The sequence below is a fragment of the Tupaia chinensis genome, unplaced genomic scaffold (genome assembly GCF_000334495.1).
Source record: "Tupaia chinensis unplaced genomic scaffold, TupChi_1.0 Scaffold141724_1, whole genome shotgun sequence".
NCBI classification, from domain to species: domain Eukaryota; kingdom Metazoa; phylum Chordata; class Mammalia; order Scandentia; family Tupaiidae; genus Tupaia; species Tupaia belangeri.
The window spans coordinates 29,836-50,245 of NW_006201581.1; the positions used below are offsets into that span (position 1 = coordinate 29,836).

The 20,410-nt window shown below is 39.0% G+C and overlaps 1 protein-coding gene across 1 annotated transcript in view; it reads right to left on the reverse strand.

The window, feature by feature from the left end:
- Positions 1-1,753: 1,753 nt before the first annotated feature.
- The window catches only part of MAP3K7CL (MAP3K7 C-terminal like), a 51,581-nt gene continuing 32,924 nt past the window's right edge, over positions 1,754-20,410 (reverse strand). The window contains exons 4-5 of the mRNA XM_027766242.1: positions 18,713-18,828; positions 1,754-2,661 (exon numbers count right to left, since the gene is read on the reverse strand). Of these exons, the coding sequence (XP_027622043.1) occupies positions 2,481-2,661; positions 18,713-18,828 (297 nt within the window). The 3' untranslated portion in view covers positions 1,754-2,480. The remainder of the gene's footprint in view (positions 2,662-18,712; positions 18,829-20,410) is intronic.

A 20,410-nucleotide genomic window follows, 5' to 3' on the forward strand; every position in this document is an offset into this window, starting at 1 on the left:
TGCTTATTTTTGGACCACAAGTATATCTTTTGGAAACACACAGTAGAAATTCAAACTGAGACTCGTAAAGATGTTAGAACCATTTACTCAGTGACTCCTTATTATAATACCAGTGAGTTCAAATATTTTCAGATGAGTGGTAGCCCAAAACGAATTCTTATATTTAAAGGTTAGTCACTTACTCTTTCCATTCCGTTAACCCTAGATTTGTACAAATTTAGTGAATAATTCCTCCTTTATATTATCAGTTAAGCCTAAGATTTACAAAAATGGAAGGTTCTGCCAGGACAATAGGACTTCTACCATCAAGCAGCTTGAAGGTGAAGAGCCTCACTTGTCTCTAAAACCTTCACTTGACTCTAAAACTCTGAGATCTGGGCGGTCCGCAGTATAGTGGTTAACACAGTACATGGACAGCCAGACCCTACATGGCCTATTGCTATTCGAGTCCCAGCCCCGGCAGCTTAAAAACTGAGCCAGACATGTGCATGCATGCCCAAAATCCTGACAAGGAATAAGGATGGCAGCATGACCATGCCCTCCTGGGGGGTTTCTTTCTTTCTAATGAGCACATGCACCACCTGCAATTTAAAAAAAAAAAAAAAGCTGGTTTTCTTCCCTTTAAAAAAAAACTTTGAGTTCTACTGAAAAGCTTCATTTTCTGAGAAAACTGAGGATCAAGATGCTTAAGATCCTCGTGGACTCTGCACCACGTGACAAGAAACTCGTGGTTCTGCAATGAGCTTCCCCCTTAGCATTTGCCCACACTGCTGGGTGATTAGTCTACCCCAGAGTGGACCAGAGTCTCCATGCTACTGACATGAGAAGATAGATCACGCCTTGTCATGAAGAGGAGTCCCAGTGGTATGCCTGGCCTCTGTGCTTCCGATGCCAATAGCACCCTCTTACCCTAGTTTCTCCCCTCCAAAAAAAAAAAGAAAAGTCTTTAGACATTGTCTATTGTCCCCTAGGAGCAAACTCACTCTTGTTAAGAACCACAGGTCTATTTAAAATCATCTTCTGGTTTTAATTAATTTGTTTAATGTTTTTTGAACGTGTACCTCAAGCACAAGCACATCATATTCAGTAGTAGAGCTCTGAGCTGCTCATATGAAAAACCACAATCTTTGCAAGAAAAGGGACATCATTACTTTCTTGGCATGTGAAAATACAGCCAAGAACAAATTCTGACCAGGGTTAGCCATCCCAACTTTTTTGCATGGGGGAAGGGGTGCAGTTAAGAGAGAAGCAAGCAGTGGCTTAGTAGACTCACATGGGAAAGGTCCTGGGTTCATTTTCTCAAGACCTCCCTGAGCACACTGGCCATGAACATACCCTTGAATCAAGCAGGCCGTGACTGGGGGTGGACCACAGCATGAAGACCCTGTTGTGGGGGAATGGGGGGCTTTGTGTATACATGTGTGTGTGTGTACGTTTCTCTCTCTCTCTCTAGCTGTCTCTTTCTCTCTCTCTCATGGAAAAACTAAGTGAATAAACTTTTTTTTTTTAAAAAAAAAAGCAAATTACAAGCTGGCAGTTTTGATCCATGTTTAATGAAAAAGAAGTTATGTGAATAGAAATGGACATATAACAAAGAGATCAATTTTGGATATGGTGATAGGTAGAACAAGGGAAGATTCATTTTAATTCTGAATTTACTCACATATTCCAACTAGTTATTACTGATTTAAACATCTCCTTAAATCAAAAACAAAGTCATAGTTATAATTTTACTGATGTTTTTATGGGAACTTAGCACAATTCAAAGAATACTTTCCTCTTTCCCACATGCCCTCAGAACACACACAAAGACAGAGGTGTTTACTGCAAGCTTGGTGTGAAGTAAAGCTGCCTTATCTGTGTTTTACGACAACAGCAAGTTAGCACTAGCGAATGTACTTTTGGCACAAAGAGGATTTCTGCTAGTATTTTCATGAGAAAGCTTTCATGATATGCAGCCACTTATTTTTAGTACAATCAATCACTGAAGGAGTAAATCTGTCTCTGGGGAACATAAATATACTCAGAGACAACTGATGGTTTAGATTGGAACACATTTGAAATACTGAAGGCATGAAATTTCAAAATGCATAAAAGTAGAACTACAGTGAGCATCTTACTAGCTTGTTTCATGACTTAGCTCTGCTCAGTGCATAATTCTTAGCAAAGTTAGTCAATATACTATTTTTGGCTTGATGGATAATATAATCATGTTTTCCTAAATAAGAAAAAATATATGTCTTTGGGGGAAAATCCTGATCTCTGAAACATACACAAGCAACAGCTTTACAATAGTGATCTCACTCAAAATATCCCTTCTCTCAAACTAGAAGCTGGTAAGCCTTTAACTCATGTATAGACATTGGCCATGTGGGCACTAAGGAAAGGCAGTAGCTGACTCACCCTCCCTTTAGAGTAAGAATCTTTTGGCCAGCACATAGAATACACCAACCTCTGGGCTGACATAGACAATTTTCAAGTTAGGATGAGCCCTGCCTCTTCTGATACTGTATCCTAAGTTTTTCCAGTTGTTCTACACATTGTGACTGGGCCAACTTCAGTGTCCGATTCTCCTCCGTCAGAGCCTCAAATTCTTGAACCAGCTGAGCAGCATCCACTTTCTCCTTCTCTGCCTGATCCAGCTTGGCAATGAGCTCCTTTCTGAAGATTCCAGGTGCAGGGCAAGAAGAAGCACAGAATTCAATGCAAACAAATTAAATCATTCCGTAATAGCATGATAGAAACAGAATGTTTTATTCTTCTCTTCTACATGGTTACGTATCTGTACTTGCTTCTAGTGACTTGCTTACTGTTTTTCCAGCTTCAAAAGTTTTAGTAGATCCCTTTAATTTATTCTAGCACCTCTACTAGACTCTACCAAATTAAGTAATATTCAAAAGAAAGTCTTATCAATTCTTAGGCAGTTCAAACACATGGCTTTTAAAGGATATCATAAATTGTAACAATAATAACTAATTTAGGAAAAATAAAGTAAAAAATAGGTCTAGCCCTGTAGTGCAGTGGTCAAGCACTGTGGTTTGGGAGCCAGATCCCACATAGCCAACCCAACCATGGTTCAAGTCCCATCCTGACAGCTTGAAAAACACCGGGTAGGACCAGCAGATGACATAGTGGTTATGTTGCTGGACTCCTACAGTCAACCACAGTTTGAGTCCCAGACCAATCACTTAAAACTTATACCAGGTGTAAGGCAATGTGTGCCCAAAATCCCCAGAGGAGAATGGAGGAGAGGCATTGTGGCGTGGCCATCCCCCCCCCCAGGGGGTGATGTATCGCTCTCTGTCTCTCTGATAAGTGAATGCACTGTATAGCAAAAATCTCTCCTAAAAAAATGAAAAATAAAAACACACCAGGCATGTGTACACGCATGCCCAGAATCCTGATGGAATGGAGAAAAATGGAGAATGGAGAAATTGCAGCATTACTATGCCCCACTGGTAAGTTACTTGTTCTTTTTCTTCCCCTCTCACGAGTACACATGCACTCTGGTGATTTAAAAAAAAAAAAAAAAAAAAAAAAAAGACAGAGTGGTCCTTGCTCTGCAGGAGCCAATTCCATCTCTAGGCTCCAGGCCAGCAAGGGAAACTGAGGCAGGGGCACCACTGCCCCGGCCCCACTTCCAGGCTCCCAAGACCAGGACTCCTCCCCCTAGAGAGGTAGGTAGGTCTTTATTATTTTTCCTTGCTCTTACTATTTGTTTTGTTAATACCCTCCTCTCCCTTGTCTCAGAGAGTGGCCCTGCTCTGCGGGAAAACTCCAGTTCCATCTCTAGGCCCCTGGCAAAATCTCATGCCGCGCTAACATGTGACTTTTTCTTTATTTTCCTCTATACTTTGTTCTTTCTACTTACTTTATCCTCTCTTCCTTATCTTCTACTCTGTCAGGGGGGTTAGACAGATCTAGAATCACAGTTCTGAAATTCCCTAGTATTGTAAGGTTCTCTGGGATCCTCCCCTGTACTGGACCTATGAATACGGAGATACTGCTCTTCAGACACCTGAATAGAGTACACCTCTTGAGACCACATTTCTAAAAACAACAGAAGAGAGACTTCCACATACATTAATTCACAGCAAAAGGGAAACACACTTGCTCCTAAGAGGTATTCAAAAGTGAATACATCTTCCAATGACTAGAAGTAGAAGAGCATCAGGTCTGAATAAATCATCAAAGGAACAGAGTAACTCCCCTCTATCTCTCCTAAAACTGCAGACGTTATCAAAACGTCAGAGAAAGAATTTAGAATATTCATGGTGAACAAATTCTATGAGTTGGAACAGAAAAGAGACAACAAACTACAGGAGATTAGGAAATCCTTCCACGATATGAAAAAGAAATGGACACCCTAAGAATCAGATGGAGCTATTAGAGATGAAGTCTGTCGTAAAGGAAATCAAAAACTCTCTTAAAAGTATTAAAAGTCATTTAAACCATGCTAAAGATCGAACCTCCAGGGACCAGCAGTTAGCGTAATGGCTATGTCACTGGACTCCCATGTAGTCGACCACGGTTTGAGTCCCAGACCCAGCGACTTAAACTCACACCGGGTGCGTGTGCGTGTGTGCCCAAGATCCCAAGTGGAGAATGGAGGAGAAGGAATTGTGGCATGGCCATCCCCCCTGGGAGCTGATTTTTTCTCTTTCTGTCTCTCTGTGTCTTTCTGGCGAGTGCATGCGCCCTATAGTAAAAACCTTTCCAAAAAAAGAAAAAAAAAAAAGAAAAGATTGCCCTATAGTAAAAACCTTTCAAAAAAAAGAAAAAAAGAAAAAAAAAAAAACAAAAGAAGATCGAATCTCCAACATAGAAGATAAAATCTCTGACCTATGGGGACCAGCAGGTGGTGTGGTGGTTAAGGTGCTAGACATTCCCACATACCAGACCACAGTTCAAGTCCTGGATCTGGTAGCTTGCTTTCCCACTTTCCCTCTGCTCTCTCTCTGGTCAAATTAAAATAAGTGAATGAATAAATAAAATTGAATAAATAATTCTTTAAAAAAAAAACCTGACCTAGAAAAAAACACGAAAAAGATAGAGAAAATAAAAAAAAACAACCACGAGGATAATATACGAGAAATACTAGATTCCATAAGACGCCCAAACATCAGAATAATTGGCATCCCAGAAGGTGAAGAAACTAATAATGGCATGGAAAATCTATTCCATGAAATCCTGGAAGAAAATTTCCCAAGTGTAGAGAGGCACTCAAGCATTCAGACCCAAGAAATACAAAGGACCCCAAATAGACTCAACCCCAGAAGATCTTTCCCAATGCACATCTTAGACAGACTGGCCAAGACCAGAGATAAAGACATGATACTAAAACTGGCAAGAGAGAAGCAAGAAGTGACTTACAAAGGTCATCTCATCAGGTTAACACCAGACCTCTCATCGGAAACAATGCAAGCAAGGAAAGAATGGGAAGATGTATTGAAAGTGTTAAGAGAAAAACAATTTCAACCAAGATTATTATATCCTGAAATATTATCCTTTATATGGGGAAAAAAAAGATCAAAATCTTCTCAGACAAACAAAACCTGAAAGAATTTGCCAACACCAGACCAGCTCTTCAAGAAACTCTGAAGAAACTACTGTTCCAGGAAAACTAAAGAATAAAGGAATAAAGGGCAGCAAAAACAATGGCCAACTTAAATGTCGGGACAGGTCCGGTAACATCAATAATAACACTGAAAGTGAATGAATTAAATTCTACAATCAAGAGACACGGACTGGCTGAATGGATTTTAAAAAATAGAAACCTTCTTTCTGTTGCCTACAGGAAACCTACCTCATGGATCAAGACATACATAGACTGAAAGTGAAGGGTTGGAAAAAGGTTTTCCGTGCAAATGGGAACCAAAAAAGAGCTGAAGTTGCGATACTAATTTCTGACAAAATAGGCTTTAAAACAAAAACTTTTCGAAGAGACAAAGAAGGGCACTATATTGTAGTAAATGGGTCAATAAATCAAGAAGATATAACGCTTATAAATATCTATGCACCTAACACAGGAGGACCCAAATATGTGAAGGAAAGACTGTTAGATCTAAAAGGGGAGATAGACTGCCACACACTGATTGTTGGAGACTTCAACACCCCACTATCCCCTCTGGACAGATCATCTAGACAAAAAATAGATAAAGAGATAAAGGACCTAAATGGCACCATAAATCAAATGGACTTAACAGACATCTATAGAACTTTCCATCCAAAATCCACAAGATACACTTTTTATTCAACCCCCATGGAAACTTTTCGAAGATTGATCACATGGTAGGGCATAAAGCAAGCCTCTATAGATTCAAAGGCATAGAAACTATATCCAGCATCTTCTCTGACCACGATGGAATTAAACTTGAGTTTAATTTCAAGAGAAATCCTCAAAAATATATATATATATTTACTTATTTATTTATTTGTTTGTTTGTTTATTGTTTGACCAGAATGAGAGGGAAAGTAAGAAAGCAAGCTGCCAGGTTCAGATTTGAACCACAGTTGATCATGTGGAAGTCCAACACTGCAACCACCATGCCACCTGCCAGCCTTGAAAAGATTAATTTTTAAAGGAAACATATTTATAAAAATGACATAAAGTATTGGCTACGTAAGTGTTGATACAGCATCATTCATGAAAGTTGTACCCACACAACCAAAGCTTGGGACACATGACTCCTAGTCTCAGTCCAAATCTTCTTCTCTTGGGCTCCTCCAACCCTCCAAAGCCCCTGTGGCTCTTTGGGTATGTTCTCAAGGAACACTCAAACCCCTATTCAAAAGTATTAACAGGACCAGCAGTTAGCATAATGGCTATGTCGTTGGACTCCCACGTAGTTGGCCACAGTTCGAGTCCCGGACCCGGTGGCTTAACTCACACCGGGTGCGTGTGCGTGTGTACCCAAGATCCCAAGAGGAGAATGGAGGAGAAGGGATTGCGGCATGGCCATCCTCCCTGGGGGGTGATTTCTCGCTTTCTGTCTCTCTGTCTCTCTCTGTCTGGCGAGTGCACACGCCCTATAGCAAAAACCTCTCAAAAAAAAAAAAAAGTATTAACAATCTTGCCTTGGTATATAATGTATGCAAATATTTTCTACCTCATACTCATTTATCACTACTTTTGGCCACATCTCTAAAAGCGCCTCTGCTTCCTTCTTCTACTGATAAGATTCTGATTTGATGGTGTATAATATGAAGAGAAGAAGAAATGAAACTGTATGTTCCTAAAAAGTAAAAATATTCAAGTTTTTATTGGGGGTGAAACCAATAAAACCCATGGCCACTGGAGGTGAAAGGGAGATTCCTGACCAAAAACTCAACCTGTGCGTTAGCTCCATGGCCCCATCCCACTTGGCCGACCATAGTTCAAGTCCTGGCCCCAGCAGCTTGAAAAACACGCAGCCACATACACACGCATGCCCCAAATACTGACAAAATGGAGATGAAGGAGAGGAGATGTCGTGTGACCACACATCACTGGATGGTACCTTCCCCCTTTGTCTTCATCACTTTCCAGTGAGTGTACATGACCTCTAGCAAAAATGAACATTCAAGCCGAAAACTCAAACCTGCAATTTTCTAATGATGGAGCAAGAAAGTTTTCTGGCTATTTCATTCAGTTAGGTCTCCAAACATGTTTTATTTTATCCTACTATTAGTTTAAAAAAAAAATAACTAACTTAGAAACCAAACTATTTCTACACATGAGAAGACTAGAAATTTCATGGAAAAATGAGATTAAAGTACAAGTTTACTTTTGTGCAAAAAAAAATCCCTGAAATCTGTGTATAGCTTTATCGTAATATGCATTATCCATGAATTTTTTGAAGATCCCTTATATGTCTATCTGTAAATTATACACATGCTAATATATCATGTACATTATAAAGCATACCCAGATATAGATAAGAAATAGGATAAGACTAAATGCTGGGCTGGCAGATGGAATGGTGGTTAAGGATACTGGACTCCCATGTGGCCTATCACAGTTCAAGTCCTGGACCGGGCAGCATGCTTTCTCACTTTTCCTCTCTCTCTTTCTCCCTCTCTCGCTTTCCCTCTCTCACTCTGTCCCTCTCTGGTCAAATTAAAAATAAATAAGTAAATAAATTAGATAAAATAATTCAATGGGTGAAAGTCTGATGAGGAACAAGATATTTCCAAGTGGTATCCCTACAAATTGCTTATACATTGCAAAGGAGAAAAGTATAGAGAGACTGGGAAGACCACCTTAACCAAATGAATGAAGCAATGAATGAAGCTGATAACACTAGTAACAAGATCAAATAATACCACATGCTCTGTGAAGGACACATTTCCGTGGTATTCTGCTCAAAATGCATAATCTAAATCCACCTACAAGGCACATCACACACCAAAACGAGCGAAATTTGACAAAATTGCTACCTGTATCTTCCAAATTGTTAACAACTGTTTCATATTTAAAGAAGACAAAGAGAAATGACAACTGAATACAATGTGTGATTCTGGACTAGAAAAATAACACCTTTAAAAGATATTACTAGGGCCAGCAGTTGGTGTGGTAGTTAAGGGCCTGGAACTCCCACATGACCGACTATGGTTCAAGCCCCAGACCTGGTAGCTTGCTTTCTCACTTTCTCTCTCACTGTCTCTCTCTGGTAAAATTTAAAAAATAAAATAAAGTGAAATAAAATAATAAAAAAAAATACTAGGAAGTTGAAGCAATATGAATATGGACTGTGAATTAGAAAATAGCACCATGTTGGTGCTAAATTTCTTGATTTTCATTATATTTACCATGATTAAATGAGAGAAAGTCCTTGTTCTGAGAAAATATGTACTGGGACCAGCAGTTAGAGTAATGGCTATGTCGCTGGACTCCCATGTAGTTGAACGCAGTTCGCGTCCCGGGCCCAGCGGCTTAAAACTCATGCCGGGCGCATGTGCAGTGCATGCCTAAGATCCCGAGAGGAGAACAGAGGAGAGGGGATTGCAGTGTGGCCATTCCCCCTGTGGGGTGATTTCTCGCTTTCTGTCTCTCTGTCTTTGTCTGCCTGGTGAGCGCACGTGCCCTATAGCAAAAACCTCTCAAAAAAAAAAAAAAACAAAACAAAAAACTGAATAAAATCTATATAAGTAAAAAGAGAGAGAGAGACAGCCTCCAAAACCTCTACTCATTAGATCATCTGTATTTGTTCTGTTAGGTTGTCGGGAAAGTTATGATGTGTTTTTCTATGCAAAAAAAATATGTCATGATTTTCCAGACAGCCCAATATTTCGTGTTTTTGTTTGTTTGTTTTTTTCAAATTACCTGTGTCACATAAATAATTTAGGTGAAATTGGAATTTTGCTTTCAAACCGTGACCTGGGAGTCAGCAGTAGTGGATATAATAATGGCTATTTCTGTTCTAATATCTGACCTTGTTTAAAACTCCTGAAGGTATCTGTTATTAGTTTTGACTAGTAAAGATAATAAATCACAAAATCACAGATTTTACAAGTAAAAGAAGTGGTCAGGATTGTCTAGTCTAATCTTCTTGCACTGGAGAAAGTCAATAATAATTTCTTCTTTACTGGAATCAAGAAGACTCATGTGATAGATAGGTTTCTAAATTAGCTTCATGTATTTAAGAGGCAATTATGTATATATCTAATGAATACTGTCAAGATGTCTGTTTTCTTCTGTCCAGGATCTATATATAGAGACATATTTATGCTCATCCATTAGTAATTCATAATTAAAACCTGGCACATCAAGCTATGGAGATAACCCTATAAATAGCTGATGAACAAATCAATATTTATAAGAGGCTAGAATGTGGTCCTGCCTTTGATTTTTTTGATTGTCATTTTATCATTCCCTTCAACGTAATGTAATATTGAGGTAGGCAAACATAATGTCAGGAATCTTATTTCTGAAGTCAAGAACCTATAACAAAGATTTGCATATGATGTAGCACAACAATCTGAAGGCCATAAAGGGGCCAGTTGATGGTGTGGTGGTGAAGGTGGGTAGATTCCACACGGCTGACTTTGTGGCTCGAGTCCTGGACTTGGTGGCTGGAAGACACATTCAGGTGCGTGTGTGCACTTGCCCACAATCCCACGAGAATGGAGAAGAAGGAAGAGATTGGCTCAGGCATCCTCAGCGGGTGAGGAGGGGTTGCTTTCTCACTTTCCCTCTCTCTCTGTTTCTCTCTAGCAAGCACACATGCTTTATAGCTAAACTTGAATTTTAAAAAGAGCCCTATTATTGGGGTCTACAATATCTCCTGTTCCTTTCCTAAACCACACACCCAGAAAAATTCTTAGTTACTAGAACAAAGGGAGGAATGGAAAGTTTAAATGAGTGGGTAAAGAAAATTTTGAGACCTTGTAGAAACTAATTCCAAAATTAATATTCTCTATGTTGCAGGAGGTTGGGACATGAATTCATCATGGGGACAGATTTTTGTTTGTTCTATTATCATGGCTCTAGGCACTTTCAAAGTTGACTAAAAAGTTTTATTTGAAAAAGGCAAAATTCTACACAGTTTTGACCCATAGAGCTAAAGAGTTTTGGATAATAGTGTAATAAAGTAATATCTTTATTATGAGGAGAATTTTACCACTGGTGGTTAAGAGAAATGTGTCCTAGCACAAGCATTTACACACAGAAAAAAAGTCGATGGCTCAAGATGACAAAAAGGATGCGAATGTCTATATTTATTTATGTAGGAATAATAAACGATGTTGAACTGAGATTTTCAAAGCTTAATCTATACTGCTTGTTGAAACTCTACAAACAAATAACGCATGAGCAAGTCCACCAATGTGTGGGGATCTGAAGGGCAATATTGCACCCTTACAGGAGGAAGTGGAATGTGCTTTAAAGCAAGGTTTCTCACCCTGAGTACAATTCTTATTGGGGGCCAGACAATTTGTGGTTGTTGGAAGTTGTTTTATACATTGGCATTATAGGAGGTTTAGTGGCATTCTTGACTTCTGCTCACTAGATGTTACTTGGAAACTCACCCCCACACCTAGTCACTATAAATAAAAATGTCTCTAGATATTGCCGATGTCCCAGGTTGTGGGCAAGTGTGATGGGAGAATTGCCCAGTCGAGACCCTACTCTACAGGAAATAAAGATCTCCACTATCACCCTGAAAAGAGTCAGTCTTGGGATAGAATTAAGGCGAAAAGCAAAATGTTTTTTCTCACTAGCCCCCACAGATTAGATGGGAAACTCTTTACTTAGCAAGAAAAACATGTTAGCAAGGGAAACCTACTCCAAGACACTTTGAAGGGAAGATAAATATTCTGTCCCTATAAATAAAGTTATAGGTATAGGATTAGGAGAAGAAATTCCTGGGCATGAGAGTCCAGTTAAAAGACTGGACTGCATGTGATTAAGTGGCATGAAAAACTCAAATTATTATAATTGGGGCATTAAAAGAAAATGTAAGTTTACCACCTAACGAAGTCTAGAATATTGGGATTTCACACAAAACTAAATTTAAGATGAAAGAATCCTTTTGGCTATACCTTTACCTACTTAAGCAAAGTAAAGGACCAAGACAGTTCTTTGGCTCTTCTATTCACTCACATGAGTATTTATTTATTGAAAGCCTACTGAAAACAGGCACAATCCTCTAATTCTTGCTAGCCAAGTTAGTCTTGGAAAGAACATCTCCACCGCTGAAAAATATATTCAAATCCCATATGTTATCCTGAAGTAATTTTACCCATATCAGACATGGTAGGAAAGAAAGAACAAAACATTTTCCTTACATGACTACATTATCCTACAAATACTTGTGGAAAAGAATTTCCATTTACTGTTTTTCATGATAGTGAAAACTATCACTACTTTCTGGAATCTAGTAAAATAATTAAGAAAAACATGTTTGCAATATAAAAGTGATTTTCTTTTTCAAAGAAAATCATACTAGGGGACCAGCAGTTAGCTTAATGGCTATGTTGCTGGATTCCCATGTAGTCGACCGTGGTTCGAGTCCCAGACTTGGTGGCTTACAACTCACGCAAGGCGCGTGTGCGTGTGTGCCCAAGATTCCAAGAGGAGAATAGAGGAGAAGGAATTGTGGTGTAGCCATCCCCCCTGGGGAGTGATTTCTTGCTCTCTGTCTCTGTTTCTGTCTGGGTCTGGCGAGCACATGCGCCCTATAGCAAAAACCTCTCAAAAAATTTTTTTTAAAAAAGGAAATCATACCTTTTTCTTTGAAAAAGAAAATCATGCCTGAAGTGAAGCAAATAAAACAGACTAAATTGGACCTACTCGAATTGCCATGGGTATGATTCCCAACCTGATTCCCTCTCCATCCCCAGTCTTAGAAGACTCCTCAGAACTTGGTTTTAAAAACTTCTGTCTTTGGGAATGTCCTAAAGAAATAAATGCTTCTGATTAAACATCAAGATATAATTAATGTATAATAAATTTCAGAGTAAATTAAACACTTGACTAAAACCAAATCAAAACAGGACTAATTTTAGACTATACTTCTACAAGTGATACACACCCTTTCCCTTCACATTGATATGTTTCCTTTGATGAGATATCGCTCCTTTAATTACCATTTTATATATTTTCAAAAAACATGAGAATATAGGTCGCTCATTGTTTGTGGTACCCTCTTATGAAGCCCCCTCCTAATGTTTTATATAAACCCAATAAAATTATACAACACTTTTAAACTCAACAATAAAAAGACAAATAATAACCCAATTAAAAATGGGCAAAGGATTTGAATAAACACTTCTCCAAGAAGACATAAAAATAGTCCATAACCACATGAAAAACTGTGCAATACCATTAACCATCAGCAAAATGTAAATCAAAACTACATTGATACATCATGTTATACCTATTAGCTGCAATCAGAAAGACACCATTAGTGTTAACAAAAATGCAAAGAAATTGGAACTTTTATCCATTACTGGTAAGAATATAAAATGGCACTGTCTTCTGGAAACAGACTGGCAATTCTCCAACAGGTTCCACATTGAGTTACCATATTACTCAACAACGCTGCTCCTAGATACACACTCAAAGGATTCGAAAATCTATAACTACATAAAAACTTGTACATGACTGTTTATAGCAGCATTATTCATAAAATCCAGAAAGTGCAAACAATTCCAGTGCCCATTTTAATTGATTAAAAGATAAATAAAACTTATTGATCTATCTATCAATGAGATATGGGTCAACAATAAAAACAAATCAAGTACTAATGCGTAGCACAACATGGCTGAACTTTGAATACACAAGGCTGCATGAAAGAAGTGAGTCACAGAAGTCCACACAGTATATGGTTCATTCATATAAAATGTCCAGGATATGCAAATCCTAGAGGTAGAGTAGATCAACGGCTGCCTGTAGCCGGAAGTAGCAGTAAGGAACGACTGCTCAAGGCTATGCGGTTTCTTTTCAGAATGATGAAAGTATTTTAAAGTTGCAGTGGTAGTTGTACGACTCTGAGAATATACAGAAAACCATTAAATTTTAAGTACACAATATTCTTAACCTGACTTTTCTAACAGTCTCTTTTCTTGACATTCTTAGTCAATCTAAACACCAATATACCTAGCACAACATTTCATACACAGAACAAATGGCTTCTCCACTGGACCAGATCAAATATTCTATGTGGAATTAATTGATTAAATGACAATCAATCTGCAATTGATTGTCGTTTAATCATATACTTGAAAAAAATTTTTTGTCAAACAATTTGCTGATGGATTTCAAAAGCCATAAGATGTTTGTACCTCACTTTCATGAACTTCTATTACATACACAAAAAATTATATGTGTGTCATATAAAAATGTTTATATTATACTTTTTTTTTTAAAAAAAGGCTTTTGTCATAAGGTTCATGTGCTTGCCAGAGAGAAACAAAGAGAAGTAGTGAGAAGGAAAGTAAGAAATCAACCCCCTATGGGAGAGGGCCATGCCACAATCCCTTCTACATTCTCTGCTTCAGATTTGGGGCATGTTCACACACACATACACCCAGTGTAATTTTTTTTTCTTTTTTTGGAGTAGGGCGTGTGCGCTCGCCAGAAAGACAGAGAGACAGAGACAGAAAGCAAGAAATCCCCCCCCTGGTGGATGGCCACACCGCAATCCCTTCTCCTCCATTCTCCTCTCGGAATCTTGGGCACGCACACACACGCGCCTGGCGTGAGTTTAAGCCACTGGGTCAGAGACTCAAATCGCAGTCAACTATGTGGGAGTCCAGCGACACAGCCATTACTCTAACTGCTGGTCCCCACCCAGCATAATTTTCAAGCCACCTGCTCTGGGACTCAAACTGCGGTCATTCATGTGAGAGTCCAGTGCCTTAACCATTACACCACCTGCTGAATCCAATATATTAAACTATTAATTGAAAAAAATCATGCTATATGTTTCATATTACAATATATGCAACTACATTAAAAAATATATGCACATCCAAGAGTCTACAAAAATGTGGGCAAAAATTATAGCAGTTCTTTCTCTTTTTGAGAGAGAAATTTTTGCTATAGGGGCGTGTGTGCTTGCAGGAAAGACAGAAAGTGAGAAATCACCCATCAGTAGGGGGTGAAGGGGTGGCCACGCCGCAATCCCTTCTCCTCCATTCTCCTCTCAGGATCTTGGGCACATACACACGCAGTCTGGTGTTTCAAGCTGCCAGGTCCAGGACTCCAACCGTGGTTGACCACATTGGAATCCAGAGATGTAACCATTATTCCATCTGCTGGTCCCATAGCAGCAGTTCTTTAAAGATGTCACAATTCTTGATAACCTTTAAAGCTTTCAGTAAAGTTCCCTTTTTTTTTAACAGTGAAAAGAAAACCATTTCAATGAAAGTAGGAACAAGTTTCCCCATATCATTGGTTACAAGCCAGAACTTATTCTTTAAATTGGATTCATCCTATACTAAGTTTATAACCCTAAAAGAAGTTTGACTCTCTTTACCCATCCAATTGACATCATCTAAAATAATCATTATATTAACTTATCTCATTGCTCCTCTGCAAATCCTCCCAAACTTGATCCAGGGAGACCCCCTCTGGAGATGAGAGAGAAGTTCACCTCAGAGTTCAACCTTAAACTATGTTCGAATGACTTCATTTTTAAAAAATTCTCTTAAAATACCTTAGTTAGCATCTCCCTTAGTGTCTAGTGTATACTAGCCAACTATCAGAGGCAACATCATCAGAAAAACGGAGAGGTAATTACCGGGTCAAATCCATTTGACCCACTTTATCTTGCTTAAAAACAGACGATTGAGGAAAACACTCTGTTGCAAGATGAACTTGAGTTTCAGAAAAATGCTGATGAAAACAATGATCACTAATAACCCTTGGAAGACCACGCTCATTTATTTATAAACATAGGATAGAACCATACTTCCAATTTAACCACTTAGCTTAGCAACCCTTTACTGCTCATGATTCTGTATTTTAAATATCAATCACACAATGAAAACATAACACGTGTATATACAAAGGACATTACTATAACCTATTATCAGCCACTGTAGATCACTGCCATTCACATCTGACCTTGTGCACAGCTCCACGACTGGCTGATTAGGATTCAAAGAGATGTTACATGGTGTCCATGTCTGTGGGAACCATGCAGTTACAAAGACAGGACGTAAGAGGATAACTATTGATTATGCTAGCCTATCAAAAGTACCAAGAGAATCCTTCTAGTAACTTTCCTTTTGCTCAGTGAAAGAACTGGTCACTCTGGGATGGTTGGGACAGGGACATGGTTAAGCCTCCCTCGGGGAAGGGTAGCACTTAAGCAGAAAGAAATGTCAGTGGGGCACTTTAGGGCAAGAGCTTGGTGTAAGCAGGGGCTCACAGGCAGAGGATCCACCTCTTGCTGCAGGGAAAAGTAAACAGGCCAATATAGCTGAAGACAAAGGACAAGATAGGACACTAGAGGTGCCAAGGTTTACTGGAGTAGGTTTTGAAATCCAGGCCAAGAACTAGCTCTCATTTTCTAGCAACAAGAAACCACTTCACAGGATTTGAAGTGAGTTCCAAACCCAAATAATAGAAGTAAGAATAGAGAAAAAGGAACTATCTATGACCGAAACTGATTGAAAGATACACAAACACAAGAGATGGGTGTGAATGCCAGATGTGGTGTGTGTGGAGGAGTGGGGCCTGGGAAGGACGTTTGGAGGAGGGGTACAGAGGCAGAGCATTGGCGAGATGGGGAGGCGTGGTGTAATCTGTTGACGATATTCTGACCAACTGGACTGGGGAGAAGTGTTCACGTATTGAAAAAGCATTTAGCCATTGCCCCATACCTAGTCGATTATTCAGGGAGGAAGTTTAAGTTTAGGATGAAGTAAGAGGGGTTCTGCAGAAGCACATGCAGGTATACACACCTAAGTAGGAAGCCCCCCTCTGTGCGGTTCTTGAAGGTTATATAAAGTACCCTCACTACTCTGCCAGCCATCTTCCTTCCTTCCTTCCTTCCTTCCTTCCTTCCTTCCTTCCTTCCTTCCTTCTTTATTTTTTTTCCTTTCTTTCTTTTCTTCCTTTCTTCCTTCCTTTCCTTTCCTTCCTTCCTTCCTTCCTTCTTTCCTTCCTTCCTTCCTTCCTTCCATTAGTCCTGCTTCCCTCCTTCCCTCCCTCTCTTCCTCCCTTCCCCCTCCTCCCTTCCTCCCTTCCTCCCTTCCTTTCTTTTTATTCTTAATTGTCAAAGTGCACATGAGCTTGCCACAGTAAGACAAAGAGAAAAGTAGAGAGGGAGAGGGAGAAAGCATCCTCCCATGGGGGGTGGTCACACAGCAGGCCCTTTCCCTTCATTTCTCCATCCTGTTGAGATTTTAGGCACACACGCACACATACCTGGCATGATTTTCAAGTTGCTAGGGCCAGAATTCAGAGCACAGTCAGCCATGTAGGAACCAGCTCCCTTAACCATTAGGCTATAGAGCCAGCTGTAGCCACCTTATTTCTAGATGTTGCCTTTGCCTTTTCTTTGTTTAATATTGTCACTATTCTATCTTACTTCTTTAAAATATGACATACAAAAATATAAACTTACAGAACATAATTATCTAGCACACACACAAAAGTCATACACAGGATTAATTTAACTACAAAGTCTGACAATACCTTCAATCTGAACAGTTTACAAATAAAGACATAATTATCTGGGATTTTTTTTTTTTAACTATACCATCATAGTTCAGACTTACACATACACACACAAACATACACACACACTCTGGAAGATCTATTTAACTTACAAGCTACTGATCATGTAAGTGCTTCTTTGACTTCAGTACGGGTCATGTTATTAGTGATTTTCTTCAATTCCCTTATGAATCTTGTTTTAGAACGCAGAATGTGTGTAAGTGTGCAGTCTGAGTGTTCCAAGCAACTTATCAAAACTCTTAGACCAAGAAGAAAGTCTGAGATACCTAAGGAAATAGTTGTTTCTGATTTCCAATAAACATCCTTTAATCTATAACTAAAATGCTAGGTATAATTTTATTTTCGAAGAACAGCAAAGTGAGTAAGTGAGGAAGGCTTTGTAATGTGCTAATTGAGGTCTGATAGTAAGTGCAAAAGTCTGACCCCAAAACCCACATTGTCCCCACCATGTTATATTGTCCAACCACCATTCTAGGGAGCTCCAATAGAGTTCTAAAACTGTTGTAAATTTCTCGACGCAAAATTTATTTAATTTGCTTTCATTTAAAAATTAAATAATAAATACATATCATTTGTCACAAGAAAGGACCAAAAAGAAATACTAAGTTGTCAAAACAGTCATGTGTTTTTCTATGCAAAAATGTGTCATGACTCTTCCAACAACCCAACAGGAAGTTAAAGAATTGCAATATGTGTGTGTTCTGTTTTACACATTCGACAATAACTTATTTAACCTTTAGACGCCACATACCAAACTAAGCTTTAGGACTTGATGGTGAGCATTACCCCTCTATGCTTTTATGGCACTTATCACTGAGCACGAGATACAAGTACTCATCAAAAGTGCTCCCTAATAAATACACAAGTAAAGACTGGCCAGTGCTATGTAGAGAAAGTGTCTGATCTGAGGCTCTGAAAGTGTAGAATAGGGGATCACTGGGTAGTCACTGGCAGAATCGAGCACAATTAAAAAGGATTCTGAAACAGAAAGTTATAAGTGAGAAAAATGAGAGTATTTAATTAATAGAATGATGTAATTCCCTATAGCAGAACTGAAGTAATAGAAGCTATCAAAAAAAAAAAAAAAGAAGCTATCAAGATGAAAACTTACTCAGACAAAAATGCAGTTAGTCAACTAATACATTTGCATCACTCAAAAAGCGATCCAACGGCTTCTTTACTTGAAGTGGGACCTCCACCATTTAACCATTAATTATAGTTCACCCCAAGCCCAAGTGCTCTGGGCCCTCTGGGCACATTCACAGAGAATACGGTGTAGCTCTGAGTAATGTTCTAGCATTTTTAATTTCCTAGATTAAAATCTCTCATTAGAAAAATTAAATGTTGAACAGGGCAATTCCTGCTATTTCTTCCATTCCTCCTTGAAGTCAAGCACTGAATCTACTGCAGCACTATTTGGATCATTCCTGTAATCTCCCAGCTCAGCCTGTCCCATCCACCCCCTTCCATACACCTCCCTCCCCATCCTTGCCCAGCTACAGAGCTCAGAGCTGAGGGTGCTGGGGTGGGGTGAGTACTTACTTCCTTTCCTCAAGCAGGGCGATTTCCTTTTTGACCTCATGGTATTCTTCTGCTATTTGGCAGTGCTGTTTGAAGACCTGCATGGATTCCATGGAGTCATGACAGGGTGGCAGAGGCTTCACAAATGACAAGAAGGAGAAATCAGCCCATTTCTTTGCATCAGAATAAATCATTCATCATTTTGTCCTGCTGATGTTCTTTAAGGGAAGATTTGTTCCCGTGAGAACGGCATTGTCCATCAATATTTGAGAGAGTTCAGCTAATTCTATTTGGTGAAAAATAGAACGGTGGATGGATAAGTCCCACATTTATCTTCAGTGTCATTCATGGGCATCTCACACCTGAGCCAGAGCCCTGAAACCCAGTACATGCCCACTACCTGCCATGTGATGGAGAAAAATTAGTCTCTTGATGATCTGCAGTTCTCCCCAGATATCTTAAAGGCTGCTTTAGAGAACAGCAGTGGTGAGGAGATGTTTCAGTCATCTATTTCAATTACCCCTTGCTTCCAGTTACTGTAACCCAGAGGCATATGTAGGGTGGCATAGAAAGGCTTTCTTCTGAAAAATACATGCAACCTGAAGAAATGATACTGGCTGCAGATAATGCTTGCAAGGACTAACTAACCTGTATGAAAGACCAGATCTCAAATAAAACCAGGTCTGTAACATGCAGTCTAAAGAGAGCCTGTGTCTCTCCTCTCATACAGGAGGGAAACAAAGACCAGCTTGGAAAACCTTCCTGATCATAACATGGTAAAAGTCCTATTCATAAGAGAAAAGAAAAAAATAAATTTAAATTACTAAAGGGTATGTCCACCTACCAGAGAGAGACAGAGAGGGAAAGGGAGAAAGCAAACCTCTCCCCTCCAATCCTGCAGTTCCATCTCTTCTATTTCTCCATCCTGTCATTATTTGGGGCAGACACACACACACACACACACACACACAAACACACACACACACATACCCAGCATGATTTTCAAGTCACCAGGACAGTGATTCAAACTGCAGTCAGCTATGTGGGATCCAGTACCCTTAACCACAGAATCAGCCCTCAAAATTATTTTTAAATACCTTTGCCCTGAGTTTATTATTATTATTTTTGGCTATATGGTGTATGTGCTTGCTGGAGACAGAAAGAGAGAGAAAACATCTCTCAGGGTGGATGGCCACACTACAGTCCCTTCTCTCCCTTTCTTCTCTCGGGATTTTTGAGCATACACACACAAATACCCAATGTGTTTTTCCATCCACTGGATCTAGGACTTGAACCGCACAATTAGCCATGTGGGATCCAGTCACCTTAACCACCATGCCACTGGCTAGCTCAAATATACTATTCTAATATCTAAGTTAGCAACATACAATTTAAAGCACTACTTTAGAAATTCTAGTTAATAGCTGTCCAAAGAGTTTTTAAATAATCTTTTAAAATTATTTATAGAAAAAAAGTTTAAGTAAATTCTGAGAAGAGTTTATTGTTAAATGTATTCTATGGTCTAATCCTTTCTATAGTATAGTCTTTGTATATAAACTATGTATCTGACTAGTTCATATTCTCACTAATTTTATATTAGCAAACTGAAAACTAACTAATTTCTTATTCATTGCACCTCTCAATACATTCCTTAAGGACACAGAATTCTTTGGGTGTTACATTTAATGATTTCTACACAGGATTTAACAGAAATTTAAT